Source organism: Vanessa cardui, chromosome 27 (genome assembly GCF_905220365.1).
Source record: "Vanessa cardui chromosome 27, ilVanCard2.1, whole genome shotgun sequence".
NCBI lineage: Eukaryota > Metazoa > Arthropoda > Insecta > Lepidoptera > Nymphalidae > Vanessa > Vanessa cardui.
Window position 1 is genome coordinate 639,861 of NC_061149.1, and position 17,558 is coordinate 657,418.

The 17,558-nt window shown below is 35.3% G+C and overlaps 2 protein-coding genes across 2 annotated transcripts in view; one reads left to right on the top strand and one right to left on the bottom strand.

Annotated features, from left to right (window-relative positions):
* The first annotated feature begins 34 nt into the window (after window positions 1-34).
* On the top strand, window positions 35-7,434 carry LOC124540923. Its single transcript, XM_047118699.1, has 7 exons — window positions 35-265; window positions 1,283-1,374; window positions 2,394-2,840; window positions 3,164-3,264; window positions 4,305-4,401; window positions 6,186-6,310; window positions 6,949-7,434. The coding sequence occupies exons 1-7, from the start codon at window positions 135-137 to the stop codon at window positions 7,171-7,173; spliced, it is 1,218 nt and encodes a 405-aa protein (XP_046974655.1). The 5' UTR covers window positions 35-134; the 3' UTR covers window positions 7,174-7,434.
* Window positions 7,435-13,368: 5,934 nt separating this feature from the next.
* LOC124540924 (polypeptide N-acetylgalactosaminyltransferase 1-like) overlaps window positions 13,369-17,558 on the bottom strand; it is a 29,962-nt gene continuing 25,772 nt past the window's right edge. The window contains exons 18-20 of the mRNA XM_047118700.1: window positions 16,329-16,423; window positions 15,066-15,181; window positions 13,369-13,707 (exon numbers count right to left, since the gene is read on the bottom strand). Coding sequence (XP_046974656.1) covers window positions 13,512-13,707; window positions 15,066-15,181; window positions 16,329-16,423 — 407 coding nt within the window. The 3' untranslated portion in view covers window positions 13,369-13,511. The remainder of the gene's footprint in view (window positions 13,708-15,065; window positions 15,182-16,328; window positions 16,424-17,558) is intronic.

The window sequence follows — 17,558 nt, forward strand, 5'->3', positions numbered from 1 at the left end:
TAACACATTTTTGTCAAGTACCGGCAACTTCAAATGCAATGCAAAAGTGTATACGATAAATTAGCAATTCAGCACAATATTATTTATTTTGAAAAGAACTATTTACAAAATTAAAACGAATTGCATTATTCAATATGTCTGCATGCAAAAATACAAAACCCGAGCTAATAGCCATATATCGTCTTGAGTTTTATAAAAAACAGAATAATTGGAAACTAAGCCCAGCTCGTAAAGAGAAGAAATCTGAAAAATCTTCAGAAAAGAAGTAAGTTTATATTAAAACATACGTTGTAACGCCAGAAGTAATAAGAACCGAAAATTGCATTGGCCTATTAACGATGTTAGGTATATGAATAAGGCATAAATGCACAAAATGCTAATTTTTTTACTAACTACTCTTGTAATTAAGTTTGTATGCTATTCTGTGCTTGACTATGATGCTTCGCGGCTCTTTTCATGCCTTAAATATATTTCACAAGTTATCTTAAACTTTAAAAATTATATTAATACATTTCTTGAATATTTTTCAAGTGAATCTTCTATTGTCTAAACTTAAGATAGTAAATTGTATTTCTTAATGTAAATAACCCAAATAAATTTAGGTGTGGAATGAAAAAAATATGCTTGGAGCAGCTTCAATTTTTTATTTATATTGAATATAATTTAAATTTTGTCTCTGAAAAAAACAAAATAGTTGATGATAAAAATGGCAAAAGTAGCACTTTTTTATTGATTACAATAATAATAGTAGTAGACTAAGACTATTATTGTAGGTAATTTAATCATAAAAGTGCCAAACATTAATAAAAGTATTATAACAGTATATTGTGCACCATAATATTCTACTTAAGTCCATCTAATCTGAGTTAAAAAAATAGGTCAAAATGAAAATATAATTTATTTAATAGTAATTGTGAAACAGACATTGAATACTTTAAGGATTTTAAATTTTTTATTGTTATTTGTAACAGCTATTTTCATTTGATTTATAATAGTATATTTAAAACACACATTGACTTTTATGAATGTTTGTTGGTAATATTACCTAGGAATGCATTATGGTACCATTTCATCAACAACTTTTTTTTGCTTTGATTGATGTAATATAACAGGCACCTAGATCCTATGTTGTATATTTATGACATAGTAATTCAAATGAATGTGCTATATTTCTAGAAAATGGTAATTAGAAATGAATTATCTTATAATCAAGAGTCACAACTACAACTGGAGTTAAAAATACTGTATTAACTTTGCCTAAAAAGTAATGATTTAATTTCAGAAAAAACCTGAATGTGACCTATAATCTGGACCAACATGACATTGCTGAGCGATCAGATCCCCTCAATGTGGCCTTTGTTGATTCTGACTCTGGTACTTTTATATTTTATTTTATCATATCCCTCATTTTTAAGCCTTTATTTATGGCGTTATTTACGTTTATGGTGACCCCACGTTGCGGTTTTTTTATGGTATAGGTTGGTGGACGAGCATATGGGCCACCTGATGGTAAATGGTCAGCATCACCCATAGGCAATGACGCTAGAAGAAATATTAACTATTCTTTACATCGTCAATGTGCCATCAACCTTGGGAACTAAGATGTTATGTCCCCTGTAGTTATACTGGCTCACACAGCCTTCAATCTGGAACACAACAATACTGAGTACTGTTATTTTACCCAGACGGGCTAACACAACCACCAAGCAACACACACTGGTCACAGTATAGTGCAAAAACTTGTATGGTTCTGTCATATAATATACATGCTGCTCGACATCACGATGTTAAGGATTGAATGTCTAAACATGTTGCTTTACGCAAGTCTTCGCCATATCACTAATGTGGCCGCAGCATGTGTAAGCAGCTGATTCATAAGCAGCCATCAACTTCAACATCTGCCGTCCTGGAAGTCAGTCAGAAATCTGATGATGAATTAAAACATTTGTTGCTTATTACGTCACATGCTCTAACAATGGAAATTGAAATTAGTTAAATTGACTTTGATTAGAGTTTCAGAAACTTGGAGTTAGCTATGTAATGGCTGATTCAGATCTGCGCCAAATTATTTTTGATATCGATCTAACTCTCTTTAACAAACTTGTGCCTGTAACTTTGCCTAATCTTACATACCAAAATATCGCCAATGAAACAATCAAAATACTTTGGTTCTCCAATGTTACAAATATTAATTGGTATATATTCTCTTCCCTTCCCGATCATTCTCGTTCAACACTTCGAATTCTAACTCCCTTAAACCCCTGTTAAGAAGACCTGTTCTTCCAGTGCTACACTTAAGAAGCATCATTTTTTGAAGAACTTTAAGACAATTTACTTCAAAATTCCACAAAGCTGCTGACACACTGACTTTTACTCTATTTATTATATTTCAGAAAAAACCGCACAGACTAAATTATTGTCAGTTTCTGATCAAAGAAATAAGGAGCTTTCGCAGGAATGGCTCGAACCAGTTAATATTTGGCCAAGCACTGTGCCCTCGGAAGATACACCGAAATCTTCCACGATCGATAAGGAGAAAAGTTTAATGTGGAACATTAATACGGATAGTAATGATAATTGGGTAGAAAGAATAAATTCTACCCAAAAACTTAAGACTTGTACTCGGAGAAGATTAGAAGAGTTACAGAAAGCAGCAAGGTCACAAGAAATCACATCAGAACAGCCGAACAATGAAGATGGTTTGGAAGACGATTGCCGAGAGGCTTCGTGGGGTAGAAATGTTGACTCCAAATGGAAAACGGATTGCTATCAAGATTTGAAGGCAGATGCTGGAATTGTGTTAGATTCTGGACACACGGCTCAAGATATTTGGACGCAAGGTATTTGAAATTATTGAAAGACTTATTTACGTGATTTTTTGACACAGACTCTTTAGTTTGGAAAATACTCCTGTGCTCGAAAGGTTAAGAGGTCATTGTCACCACCGCAATGGTTCCAATTGAATCTTATTTGGTTCAAACTTATTTGAAATTTCATTTGTTTTGAGTTTTTCATTGTTTCGAGCTAAAATGCCAACGCGACACCTTGTTTTAGGAGTTGAAAGATCACATCATTGAAATGATAGCCAGCGTTTCTATTTATATTTACTTAATGGCAAATAATATCTGTAGTGGGTATGTCAGCCGTATGTTTTATACCACAGCACCAGAAACGGATGTTCCAGATGGGTTGGATTATCCTGATGTCATTAATCCAGAGGACTGGAGACCTCGATTAATCGACGGTGCGCATTGGGCATCAGAGGTGAGTGAGTACACATACATGCCCCACCTGGAAAATGTCTCTCCTTAAAGTAAAGTAACAGCCCGTACATTTCCCACTGCTGAGATAAGGCCTCCTCTTCCATTAAGGAGAGGGTTTGGAACATATTCCACCACACTGTTCCAATGCGGGTTGATGGAATGCACATGTGGCAGAATTCCGATGAAATTAGACACAAGCAGGTTTCCTCACGATGTTTTCCTTCACCGCCGAGCACGAGATGAATTATAAACACAAATTAAGCACATGAATATTCAGTGCTCGCCTGGGTTTGAACCCGCAATCATCGGTTAAGATGCACGCGTTCTAACCACTGGGACATCTCGTCTCTCCTTATAAGGAGAAGACTATTGCACCATTATTCGAAGTTTCACTGGGAACATGTAAAATTTTCTTACGGTAATTCTTAGTTTCGAAGGTATGTTGTATGCTGCAATCATGATGGATTTGAAGACTGTAGGATCATAAGTGTGAAGGATTAGAATGGTTTTTGTCGGTTTGTCTGTTTGAATCGTCAAGTTGAAACCCGTCAGAAAGTCATCACTACATATTATAAAACAAAGTCCCCTGGCCGCGTCTGTTTTTCTGTATGTTCGCGCCTCCAAAACTACTGAACGGATTTTCATGCGATTATCACTTATAGGCAGAGGGGTTCATAATATGGAAGGTTTAGGTATATTTTAGTAAGGTTTTTGTATAAATATATAGTATATATCAACTATATATAAAGAGAACCGTTAAACAGGTTGATCGGCAAAGTAACAAAAAAGGAAAAATTGTTAAAAAAATGTATGTACCCGTTCGAAGCCGGGACGGGTCGCTCGTCATAATCATACTTTTATGGGATAATTGTCAAAGGGATCTGGATGATGTAGACGCCTTCCTATGAATAATTTGTTATGTGTCAAATAACGTGCTTTATGAGATAATTGTCTCAAAGGGATCACTTGATGATGTAGACTTTGTAGTCCTATGAATGACTCGTTGTATGTCAACTAACGTGTGTGCGTGCGCGTGCGCAGCGCTCGTGCTCGTGGTCGGTGGACAGCGAGGGCGAGTTCGTGCGCGGGGCGCACGCCGCGCCGCACTCCTCCGAGACCGAGCTGGCGCTGCCCGCCGGTGAGCAAGCCTTCATTCATACACAGGCTGCTTTATGAACGCTACTGTGCATAATTATGTACAGTACGACAAAACTTAGATGTAGCATCGGCAAAATTCGTAAAACCTATTATCATCCTACATCCGAATTAAGTATGCTATCCCATATTATCAATATTTATTTCTTATGTGAATATGATCTTTACACAAACTTAATAACTTGTAATATCATATGACCTAATATATTCGTCGATTTACATGCACTTGCTCTCTCGGGTTGAATTGACATGGGAATCTATAGCAATGAATAGTGCGATTGGGGGCTATTTTATGGGTTGTGTGAATCGGCAGTAATCGGTTTTACGTTTTTTTCCAATGCTACATGTAAGGTACAAGTAAGGACCCCAATTTATTATAGAGTTACATAAGCAGGCGGTCGTTTCAGATAATTAGCTTTCGACTAAGTAGGACACGAGTCTATCAATGTACTACACGTAAACGACTATGGTCTTTACAAAATCTCCAGCCGCTTCACTGATTTCACAACAATAAATAGAAATTATAAGTGTGGGGTCTTCCAGGGATTCATTTTTGGTCCATTACACTTTCTTGTTTATGTAGATGACTGTCTATCTTGTGAATAAGAAATCTTGGTACTAACAATTTGAGTCTTGAACATAAAAATTTTATTTAATAATATTTGGTCATTTGTACCAGTATGGCGGTTCTTCAGGGGTCTAATTACGTAAAGGCAAAAAGGAAAATGATGGTCATACCGCTCGCACCGGCGGCCCAATCGCGTGGGCTTTAATCGAACGTGTCGGAAAAATAACGAGTGTCGAACGATTTGTTCCACAAAAATGCTTGTATTTTCAGATAGTCGAAAAAAAACGAAGTAGGCGGTAGCGTAATGCCATACTTCTCGGGTGTGGCTTACAGCCCGCCATACCGACGCGAATACATTAATTTTAATAGAACAATTGAACCATTTGTACCAGGCTAATTTTTGGATAGCTAATTATCGTCGAGTTGCCATTCACGAAAATCACCTTGCCATACTTTTCCGACAGTTCCCAGTGGCCGCCATACCACTGCAAAGGAGTAATTTATTTTTTTTGGCCAAACGATTTGTACCCCCCTGAAACTTTTTTTAACAGTTCCCTGTACGATCATAAATAGAAGTCTGATAATGCCATACCTGTGGGAGGCGGCGAATTTAAACAATATTTTTTCAAAATCCTAAGATTTTATTGGTAATTCGAACGATTTGTACCAGTATGGCACTATTTTTTCCTGTAAGTTTGAGGTATAACGAATATAAATACAAAATTGGATGATTTGTACCAGTATGGCATTTGGATTTTTGGTGAAGTATGGCGCCACTTTTTCCCTCTACTACAAGTATGGCAAATATAATAATGGTCACATTGTAACGTATAATTTCCAAAAATCCAAATGCCATACTGGTACAAATGACCAAATATTTTGTCATTATCATCTCCCGGTCTATGACCTGAGAAGAACCGGCGAAAGAAACTCAGCGGGTCTTTTTTTGTCTATTTTATTATATACACAATTGAATATGAATATAAATAGCCAGGAGGCGATCGTTTCATTCCCAAGGTGTGCTATCGACCATAAACACACTAATTGTTTGTAACCTTTAGCACACAAGCGTTCCTCAACCTTTTTTTAAATTAGGCAATGTAGACATTTTCAATAGTGGGATCCTGTTGTACAACCGCATACATTGCCCCACAATGCTAGTGTTGTCGTGACATCGATACATATGATGGTGATGATAGGGTTGGGCACACTGGACGTGAGCTTCTCGTCGCTGTCGCGGTTGTCGTCGTCGCAGCTGGTGGTCGCCGCTCGCCTGCACTCGCGCGCCCTGCGAAGGCTCCTCGTGGAGAGCGAGCAGAGGCAGGTGAGGTGGCTGTGTCTATTTGGTGCTAATAACACGACTCTTGCACTTTTTAACCCCCGACGCAAAAAGAGGGGGTGTTATAAGTCTGACGTGTTTGTCTGTCTGTGGCATCATAGCTCCCGAACGAATGAACCGATTTGAATTTAGTTTTTTTTGTATTATAGGTGTTTTTCGGGCGTTCTTAGGCATGTTTGATGAAAATCGGTTTAACCGTTAAAAAAAAATGTGGGGTTAAAGTGAAGAAAAATAGTAAAGGAAATTTAATCCTAAAGTACCTATTATATGTATAAGTATATATTAATATATAAAAAAAACTTCGCGTTAGGGGATCGCGACACTACGACGTCACATTACAATCTAAAATTATCAGAGTTTCTATACTATATTGTCAATGTTTTATATACAAAAATCTTCCCCTCGAATCACTCTATTTATTAAAAAAAAATTGCATCAAAATCGGTTGTGTATTTTGAAAGATCTAAGCAAACATAGGGACAGACAGCGGTGAGCGACTTTGTTTTATACTGTGTAATGAGTATCTTGATAGGCAGACGTCATAAGAGACCAACTGGCTGGTGGTAATCAAGGATTGTATGTTTATATGTGAAAAAGTAAGTATTTTCTTTTTTATGTTATAGAAATTAAGGAATATGGCGTCTATGAACAGCTTTTCCGGGGGCAGTTTCGATGAATACCCAACGAGGGACATCGGCCCTTACGACCTTGGGAATAGAGACGATAGCTGCGTAAATAGACATATATTCTATAACGATGTATTCCTAGCTGGTTCCTATAAGAATGTCTGCGCTGAGGAAAGGGGAAGAGGAAGGGGGAGGTTGAACGAAACCTCCCTATGGAGATAAGACGTTTATTCATTCAACTTACATCTCAAAAGTCTGTTTATTTTGTAGTTCAATTATTTTGGTTGAATTAACTTTAATGAGTATATAAGATTCCAAGTTATATGAAAGAAAAAGTGATTTCTGAAATTGTTAGTAATTTTTTTTGTTTTTTATGTCTACAGTACATCTTTATATTTGTATATCTATTCAATTATAAAGGCGTGCATTTTGTTCTATTATCGTGTTAACAAGATGTGTTAGTGTGCGTGAGATTGACATAAGAGTAGCGACAGCAAAAAAAAAAGTCATTTGATTACTTTTGTTTTTAAGTTTTACTAGAAGCGCGCCTGAGTGACTATGTATAAATTATGATTGAATTAGCGTTTTGGTATTATGATTCTCTTTCTGTGATAGAAGAATTAAATTCCAATAAAGATTTAGATAAAGATTTGTTTAGTTAGTATGGACAGCAAAAATTAATGTTATTGTGTATAATTAAATTAATTTTGTGTACGTTCTGGCATTATTAAATTAACTTATGCAAGTAAATAACTTAATATTTCGATCTTTATATCAATTATCGAAAGTTAGTTTCGTTAATTGTTATAAATAACTTGTACCGTTCGAAGGTCAAGCTTAAAAACTGTTTTTCGAACCGTACAAGATACGACAGAGATGTGAACAGCGTGCAAGTGAGATGGCATGATAAATATTTTCTTTATCAAAGTCACAAATCGCAAATATGTAAATTAATAATGTCTAAACAAAACTAAAAAAAAAGGTAAAATAAAATAAGATTTCTATTACTGCGTACACGCTGTTTCTAACAAAATGTATGTTATCTATAAGTTATGGCTAATTTTCCATATTTATAATTAATAAATTCTTTATTGCAAACGATATCTTCAAAATGCAGTTCTGACTTTAAGAGTCAAAGGTCAGTTATACCGAAAATAAACAATATTTAATTTTCACTATCAAAAGTGTAATATCAAGGTCAGTCATTGTATATCAATAACTGACCTCAGTAAGAGGTTAATAAGTAATATTTTTACTTATATTATGATATCAGGGTAAGATGATATCTTTCATGGGCGATACATAAGTCACGAAAACCTCTGAAATGTTTTTTTTTAAAGCTTCTATAACCATAATTATGTGGATTATAGCTGTGTAAATTTATGGAATTATTTATACAAAAAAATGGTTTAAATGTTGGGTAACCGTATATCTCTTGCGCCTGTACTCTGAGTACAGGCACAAAAGATATAGTCTCACACGTAAAAATTAATGCTTTTAAGTCCTGTTTTAAAAATACTAACAGTCGCCCGTGGCTTTGCTGACGTTTTAGGGTATTGGTTGTCATGTGTCAAGCTAAAACGTAGCCTATGTCCTTTCTTGAAGATCAAATTTGCTGTGTATCAAACTTCATCAAATTCGGTTCAGCGATTTGAAAGAGCGACAGACAGACAGTTACTTTATAATATTAATATAGATTAGACTACTGTAGTGTTGATAAGTAAGGCAATAAGTATTGTTATGTATTTCTAAATTTATTCCAAGACTGATTGGTGCCAAATAAAGGGTAAAATTTTTGATTCTTTTAAGATTTATCTTGTTTAAGTCAAATACTGTGATCGCATGCTGATTTAAAATTATAGTTTTTCTATTTTTGTAATAAATATTACTACTTGTGTACAAATGAGTTTTATTCATTTCTTAAACATGCTAGTGGGCCCACTGCAGGGAAATATAAAATTACACTTGAGAAAAATATGTTAATTTAATTAGGACGTAATGGGGCATTTTTTTTTCACCAAACAATTATACAGGTTTATTAAGTTAACTATTTATTTAATAGTCTCATTGATTTGAATAATTATATATCTAGCCAGACCCAACTACTTAATAGCCTTCTAGTGCTCTGTTAAATAAAATAGTGTAATTTCAGTAGTTCGGGATGGCCAAAATAATATTATCGTTTTACAATGATGCTCCAATCTCTCTATCTTTTGTTACAAGCCACGCTATCGTCCAATTGTTTTCTAATGACAGCTCAATCATATTTAAAATACGAAATAGTGTTACATGCCAGTATTAAATGCTATGCCATATAAAATAATATTAATGACAGTTTAAGTAATTTTATTGATCAATTAATTACAATAATTATGGTATACTATTAAGTAAATTCAATAGCCCCTGCTATATTCATAGTATGCAATAGTAATGTGATATAAATTATGATATAGAATCCAATGTCATAACACCGTATTGAAGGCTAGGGTAACTCTGTAACAATATACACCTAACTAAATCGAAGACACGAAAATTCGTGTCTTCGATTTCGAGACAGAAAACATTACTATTTTTTAATGATATGATCCCTAAGATTTTTTTTTTATGGAATTGGTTAGCGGACGAGCATATAGGCCACCTGATGGTTAGTGGTCATCATCACCCATAGACAATGACTCTGTAAGAAATATTAACTATTCCTTACATCGTCAATGTGCCACCAACCTTGGGAACTAAGATGTTAAGTCCCTTGCGCCTGTAGTTACACTGGCTCACTCGCCCTTCAAACCGGAACACAACAATACTGCCTACTGTTGTTGATCGGTAGAATATCCGATGAGTGGGTGGTACCTACACAGGCGGGCTTGCACAAAATCTTACCACCAAGTAAAGAAAAAAGTAAGTCTATTTCATATTTCAAAAATACACAAGCATTGTTCAGGACATGTAATGATTATTATCATATATAATTGGCATAACACATGGCATAATTTTTATGAAATTAGACACATGCAGGTTTCCTCTGGATGTTTTCCTATAACGCCGAATACGAGATGAATTATAAACACAAATTAAGCACATGATAATTCCATGGCGCTTGTCTGTAATTGAACTACAATCATCGGTTAAGATATACGAGTTCTAACCACTGGGCCATGTAGGCTCTTTTGATGGCCAATTAAAAGTCATTAAATTCCTGAAAACAAGTAAAAAATAGACAATATCTTGGACGTTGGGATAAATAAGAGAAAGAGTTCAGTCTTAAAAGTTTATTACGAATCTCCAACAAGCATTGAGATCCAAACACACAAAGAAAAAACTCCTAGAAAAATCTATTTAAAATTTTCTTTACAATGATATGTATTAGTGTCAGATCTTAATAATATTTTAATAGTCATTTACATAGATTTAGAATGATTTATTTTTCTTGAAAGCACTTGGTTAAACTCAAAAGATAAAATCACATACAGTTAGATAAAGATACAGTTAAAAAAGGGTTTGAACAAATTTTCCCCCTAAAAGGGGGAAAATTAACCAGCCTTTGATCTTCTGAGATTCTTTAACCTTTTGCTAAATGGTCCTAATTACCTTACCTAACCTTACTAAGCTTTAATACTTTTAATCTTACAATTCCTGTCAATACATTGTATTAAAATAACTGTCAGCAAATAAAATATTTTTTTTACTTGGTAAAATAAAATGCTTCTGATCTGGTTATGTATGCACTTTTTTGCCCATACTCTAAAAATGCTTGGAAATTTTTACTCAATTTTTCTTAGTATGAAATAAATAATAGTAATAACATCAAAATACGTACACATACGAACACAAACTAGATGTAGCATCCGAAAATACAATGAAATGAAAATAAAACCGATTTACAATAAAAATAACCTCCTATCGCGCCATCCGCCGCTATTCGTCGCTATAGATTTTCGCGTCAGCTCAACCCGAGAAAGCAAGTACTTTTTAGGTCATGTGATATCACAAGTTATTACGTTTGTGTAAAGATCATATTCACATGAAAATTAAATATTGATAATTGGGGATAGCGTACTCAATTCGGATGTGATCGGTTTTACGAATTTTGCCGATGCGACATCTGAGTTGTGTCGTACTATATCTAGAAAAGGTATTCATCAGTGCCTATTTTAATTGTATTTAAAAACATTACCAAACAACAACATCCTGTAAACTTCCCACTGCTGGGCTAAGGCCTGCTCTCTTTAGAGGTTTAGAACATATTACCAATCACTTTCAAGAAAATACAAATTATAAATATAACAGGAAAAGCACTGTCATCCTTGTTTAGCCTTAAACTAACTTTAAGATAGATTTACCTTAAAACAATTGAAATAATTGCAAAGAAAAAATAATTAACTTATAATAATAATATTATGTCATTTGAGCACCATTACTATATAACTAAATATATATATAATATTGCACTTATTTCTAGTTACTGAGAACATATGCGATCAAGGGGTATATTATTATATATACACAACATATATTATTTGATAACAAAGCAAATTAAATCTGACTTACATATAACATGAAAAAAATATATAAATATATCCCGCTGAGTTTCTTTCGCCATTTCCTCTCAGGTAAGAGGCGTCAAATTCCGAACCAGTGGTAGATTTTTAACGAATTCCATTTCTAATATAGATGTATATATAATACAGATAATTAATTTAATTTGAAATAACTTTATTTGCCATATATTAAACCTTTTTACAACATTTGAAAAGAGAAAATAATGTTTCAAAGCAAATGTGGTGTGATTTTCTTTTGTTTCTTTTTCAATCACTCATGCCAAATAGACAAATTTTAATTAGATCAGAAGGATATCAATATTATACTAGTATTTAAAGTAAATTTTTGTTTTAATTCAGTTCGGTATCAGACTCCAGCGTCTGAGTAATGGACAACTTCTATATTGAATAAAGATTTTTGATTTTCACTTGAATTTAAAATATTTTTACTAATATAAAATAATATTCAAAGACTGACTATCAAGCTGCCAAATTGAGGCCAACGGTTGGTCACTAAATACACATAGCTAAGTCAAGTTGTATGACGTCATCAGTCAGTCCCTAACCAATGAAAAATAGTGGCGCCCTCTGTCTTATCGAGAGACGTTGCAACTTAATATATATAACATACAATTATACAATCTAAGTTTACAATAATATATAAAGAGATATAGTACAGATATATTCTATAGAAGTCTAAATAGGACGGCATAGTTTCTATATAAAGCTTATTTATATCTACAACATAGTACATATAATTTACCCAATTCTAGGAAGGCAACATTGAAAAATTATATTTTAAATGGTAATACATTTTATATCAAATATTGTACAGTCTGGGTAAGAAAAGGTTCGTCACCTTAAGATCTATTTTCGCGTGCTCAGTGCGAGCGATAATCTGCTTTACCGATCGAGAATGACATATTGCGTCGCAATCATTCGATGTTTAGATTCAAAAGGTGCTAAGAGTTAAAGACTTGATAAAGGAATTAATTTGAAAACTGACGAAGGTTTTTTTATTCTGACTGTATACGTTTGTCACTCTAATAACAAGTCATAGTTATAGTTATGTTGACAGCGTGACTTCAACAAATATAGCTACATGGTATAGAACAAAGTCGCTTACCGCTGTCTGTCCCTATATATGCTTAGATCTTTAAAATTACGCAACGGATTTTGATGCGGTTTTTTTAATAGATAGATTCGATAAAGACATATGTGCGAAGTCATGGCAGGTCGCTAGTAACATATATAAGATTTTAAATTAACATAGTTATTTTTATTACTACAAGTATTTCTTAGAGTCTTATGCACAAGACATTTGTAGAAAATGTAGAAATAAGTGATCTCCATCAAATAAAGATAAAAACACAGTAAATATCCCAGTTTTAAATACTTGTAGTTGTATATAACCTAAGCCTTCGTCATGAATAACTCTATTTATTAAGAACATCGAATGAAAAAACATTTTGATTTTATTTATATGTAGAGACTTAGTGACATTTGAAAATTGTGTTGACAGTTCTACTCTTGACCACGAATCCAAGAGTGGCGCTGTTTGTATCAAATGTGACAATCAATCACGTAGCGTCAGCAAAACAATACAATACTACACCACAATAATAATTAGTTTTTGTATGAATTTAAATAAAATATACACAATTATTCAATGATATTCTAATAAACAGATATGTTATACCCATACTAAACAACAGAAAATAGTGTGCCGCGCCGGGGACCGTTTATTTTACATTTCGTTACAAGTAAAAAGGATAGCTTGATAAAAACAATAAGTAAAAGGGATAACTAGATGTTTTAATTACGCAAAACGTATTACTACGTAATTATTATGTATTATCACGTGTTACCACGTAAAACGACTAAAGGCAAACGTCCCAATTGGGACGTTTTCTAGTCTTCACTTTTTGCGCGTTAATGACATATCTGTTTACTAGAACATAATTGCAATTATTACTAAAAAAATAAATATAACTTAAATCAATGAACTGGTTTCAAATAACATCAGTCCGTGCTGGCGCTTTCCGAGTCCGAGGAGTCTGCGTCTGCGCGGCCCGACAGCGCTATCTCCTTGTCCTTCTCGCGCGCGCTATCTCCGTCCCGCTCGCTCTCGCGCGGCTCTCGTTCCGGGTCGGGTTGCGCGCGGTTGCGGACGGGCGTCAGCGTGCTCGCCGGTATCATGAGCTCGCCGAGAAGATTACTGAAAATATAAGTAAGTAGTAAAAGTAACAGCCTGTAAATTCCCACAGCTGGGCTAAAGGCCTCCTCTCCCTTTGAGGAGAAGGTTTGGAACATATTCCACCACGCTGTTCCAATGCGGGTTGGTGGAATACACATGTGGTAGAATTTGTATGAAATTTGTCACATGCAGGTTTCCTCACGATGTTTTCCTTCACCGCTGAGCACGAGATGAATTATAAAGACAAATTAAGCACATGAATCAGCGGTGCTTGCCTGGGTTTGAACCCGCAATCATCGGTTAAGATGCACGCGTTCTAACCACTGGGCCATCTCTGCTCACTGAAAATATATTTCTTTTAAATGTTATATTATTATGTTATTATTTTTTTTTTAATGTTGAAAAAGAGTAACTACTGAGTTTCTTGCCGGTTCTTCTCGGTAGAATCTACTTTCCGAATCGGTGGTAGCTTCACTTAATTGTTATATGACGATTCAAAAGTGCTTGAAAAAGCCCACTTGAATAAAGTATATTTTGATTTGATTTGATACATATATTAAGTTTCATTGGTAAAATCACGTGCATTTTTACCGAAGATTGCGTGTTCAAATCAACATCATTCATCATCATGTGCTTAATTTGTGTTTATAATTAATCTCGTGCTCGTCTGGAGAGGTCCAGAGCTGTCACGAGTTTAAATACTTTCCGAAACAGGAGTACTTAACTCCTTTTTTTTTTCGCTGGAAAAACGCATTACGCGCTTCCCCCACATGATAGAAATTGGGGGGGAGGGTGTGTGTGACTCCCCGGAGCCCTAGACGCCGAGTGCGCCCAAGTACACCGGGTTTACCCACTAAAAAACCAACGGTACCCTCTTCATCTTTCGGCGGATGTCACGGGATCGCTTACGCAACCGTGACGCCCTGAGGGTCTCCAACAACTAGGGGGGATTCCCGGGAGGAGTATAGTACGACACAAATTAGATGTAGCATCGGAAAATGCAATGGAATGAAAATAAAACCGATTACTGCCGATTTACTCAACCAATAGAAATAGCTCCCTATCGCGCCATCCGACGCTATTCGTCGCTATAGATTCACGCGTCAGAGAAAGCAAGTGCATGTAAATCGACGCGTCAAATTGACGAATATATTAGGTCATGTGATATTACAAGTTATTACGTTTGTGTAAAGATCATATTCGCATCACAAATAAATTTTGATAATTTGGGATGGCGTACTCAATTCGGATGTGATCGGTTTTACGAATTTTGCCGATGCGACATCTAAGTTGTGTCGTACTATACTTAGCTGCTGACACCTGGCTGTTACAACAGAACGACAAATCTTCAACAATATATATACATATATATATCTTACGCGACATCGTCCGCCGTGCGCTTCCTCCAGCGGAAGAACTCGTCACCGAAGTTGAAGGTCAGGTTGCTTCTCATCACCACCTTCACTGGCGCGACCACCGTCGTTCCACTTGCAGCCTACATAAAATAATAATTAAGTTTTTATCTTTTCAAACTTTATGTCATTATTATTATTATTACAAGAATTCGTAAGTAACATAAGTGACGTCAATAGTCTAAGTTTAAAAATGGGGGGGGGGGGGTGTCGTTGTTCTAAATGCAAATTATAGCTACAGATAGAATAAAAACGCTGTATCTTCTCGTAAAAGTTTTATACAAATTGGTTTAGTTTCAGATAATGTCTTCTTAACTTATGAACATAGTTTGTAAGATATATTTTTGAATAATTATCATAGAAATTAAAGACAAACTTGAAACGCCAAGTTTCCGGCTCCGCAAATTAATAAACCCCTTCTGTGGGCAATATCATTCATATAACAACATTAACAAATGTAAATATATGTAAATATGTATATACTTTGTATGTAAATACTTGGTGGTAGGGCTTTGTGCAAGCCCGTCTGGGTAGGTACCACCCACTCATCAGTTATTCTACCGCCAAATAACAGTAGTCAGTATTGTTGTGTTCCGGTCTGAAGGGTGAGTGAGCCAGTGTAACTACAGGCACAAGGGACATAACATCTTAGTTCCCAAGGTGGGTGGCAGATTAACGATGTAAAGAATAGTTAAAATTTCTTACAGCGTCATTGTCTATGGGTGATGGTGACCACTTACCATCAGGTGGCCCATCTGCTCGTCCACCAACCTATACCATAAAAAAAATAAAAAAATATATATATATATGTCGAAGCGTCAAAAAGTTTAATAGGGATTTATTTGTTTTGTTATATATATATAGGTACAGCAAAAAAAAGGTTATTTCGAAAAATATCGACAGAAATATATTCGGATAATATTCCCCCAGTAGAGCTGAGATGGCCCAGTGGTTAGAACGCGCGCATCTTAACCGATGATTGCGGGTTCAAACCCAGGCAAGCACCGCTATATATATGTGCTTAATTCGTATTTATAATTCATCTTGTGCTCGGCGGTGAGGAAACCTGCATGTGTCTAATTTCATCGATATTCTGCCATTGAACCACCCGCATTTTAACAGCCCCCTTAATGGTAGAGGAGGCATTATCTCAGCAGTGGGAAATTTACAGGCTGTTACGTTACTTTACATTTAACTTTATTCCCCAAGTCTCATCGCCAGGCTACCTACCTGGGCGCCATTCACCTCATCCGACGTGTAGCTGTGATCGGAGCCGCGCCTGTGTTCCATTCTGTGTGTGTTATTCCGCCGGAAGCTAGACTTTCCTGGTAATTGAATATATACAGTCTGGGTAAGGAAAGTGAGCACGCGAAAATAGATCTTAAGGTGACGACCTTAAGATCTATTTCCGTGTGCTCAGTACGAGCGATTATCTGCTTTATCGATCGAGAATGACATATTGCGTCGCAATGTCATTATATAATATAATAATAATAATATAACAAATATGAGACAACATCACATACATTACTCTGATCCCAATGTAAGTAGCTGAAGCAGTTGTGTTATGGAAATCAGAAGTAACGATACCACAAACACCCAGACCCAAGACAACATAGAAAACTAATGGTAATCACCATCGACTCGGCCGGGAATCGAACCCGGGACCTCAGAGTGGCGTACCCATGAAAACCGGTGTACACACCACTCGACCATGGAGGTCGTCAAATTGTATGTCATGTCTAGCAAAGTTACTGTGTAAGTTTAATTTTATGCGCAGTTGTCTATTGATGTGTGTATTAATTATAATGTTAGAAATTATGTATGTAACAGTACTCGCATTTAGCAATGTAAGCATAATTTTATTCATATATGAGTTAGTCCAATAAACGCCACGATAAAGTAAATAGTTGTTTCCTTTAACTAGAGAGTAAGTTTCCAACATCACACTATTTAGTGCTTTAGTTTCAAAAGGTAGTAAGAGTTTACGACTTGATAAAGGAATTAATTTGAAAACTGACGAACGTTTTTTTACTGACCGTACATTATCAAGTAATCATTGAATATTTTTACACTTCTTTATAAAACTACATCGCTTTGACGCATATCTGTATGTTTGTCGATTTCTTCTAAATTCAACTTTAAATTTAGCTTTTACGATTAGATACAATATCAAAATATACAGCATTCAAATTTTAGTTTTTTTTTTTGTTATGGTATAGGTTGGCGGACGAGCAGATGAGCCACCTGATTGTAAGTGACCATCACCCATAGACAATGAAGCTGTAAGACATATTAACTATTCCTTACATCGTCAATGCGCCACCAACCTTGGGAGCTAAGATGTTATGTCCCTTGTGCCTGTAGTTACACTATTAGTGCTTTTGTTTTTGAAAAGAACCGGTACTAAACGAATTTAGGATCGTTGGGACAGCTGACGTCTCGTTCAGTTTGTTAAGT

What these genes read in the sequence shown, in the direction of transcription:
- LOC124540923 (XM_047118699.1), top strand. Translation starts at nt 135, where the DNA reads ATGTCTGCATGCAAAAATACAAAACCCGAGCTAATAGCCATATATCGT. An exon ending in CTTTGTTGATTCTGACTCTG is followed by an intron (nt 1,375 to 2,393) that starts GTACTTTTATAT and finishes ATTATATTTCAG; the next exon opens with AAAAAACCGCACAGACTAAA. An exon ending in CGAGCTGGCGCTGCCCGCCG is followed by an intron (nt 4,402 to 6,185) that starts GTGAGCAAGCCT and finishes TGGTGATGATAG; the next exon opens with GGTTGGGCACACTGGACGTG.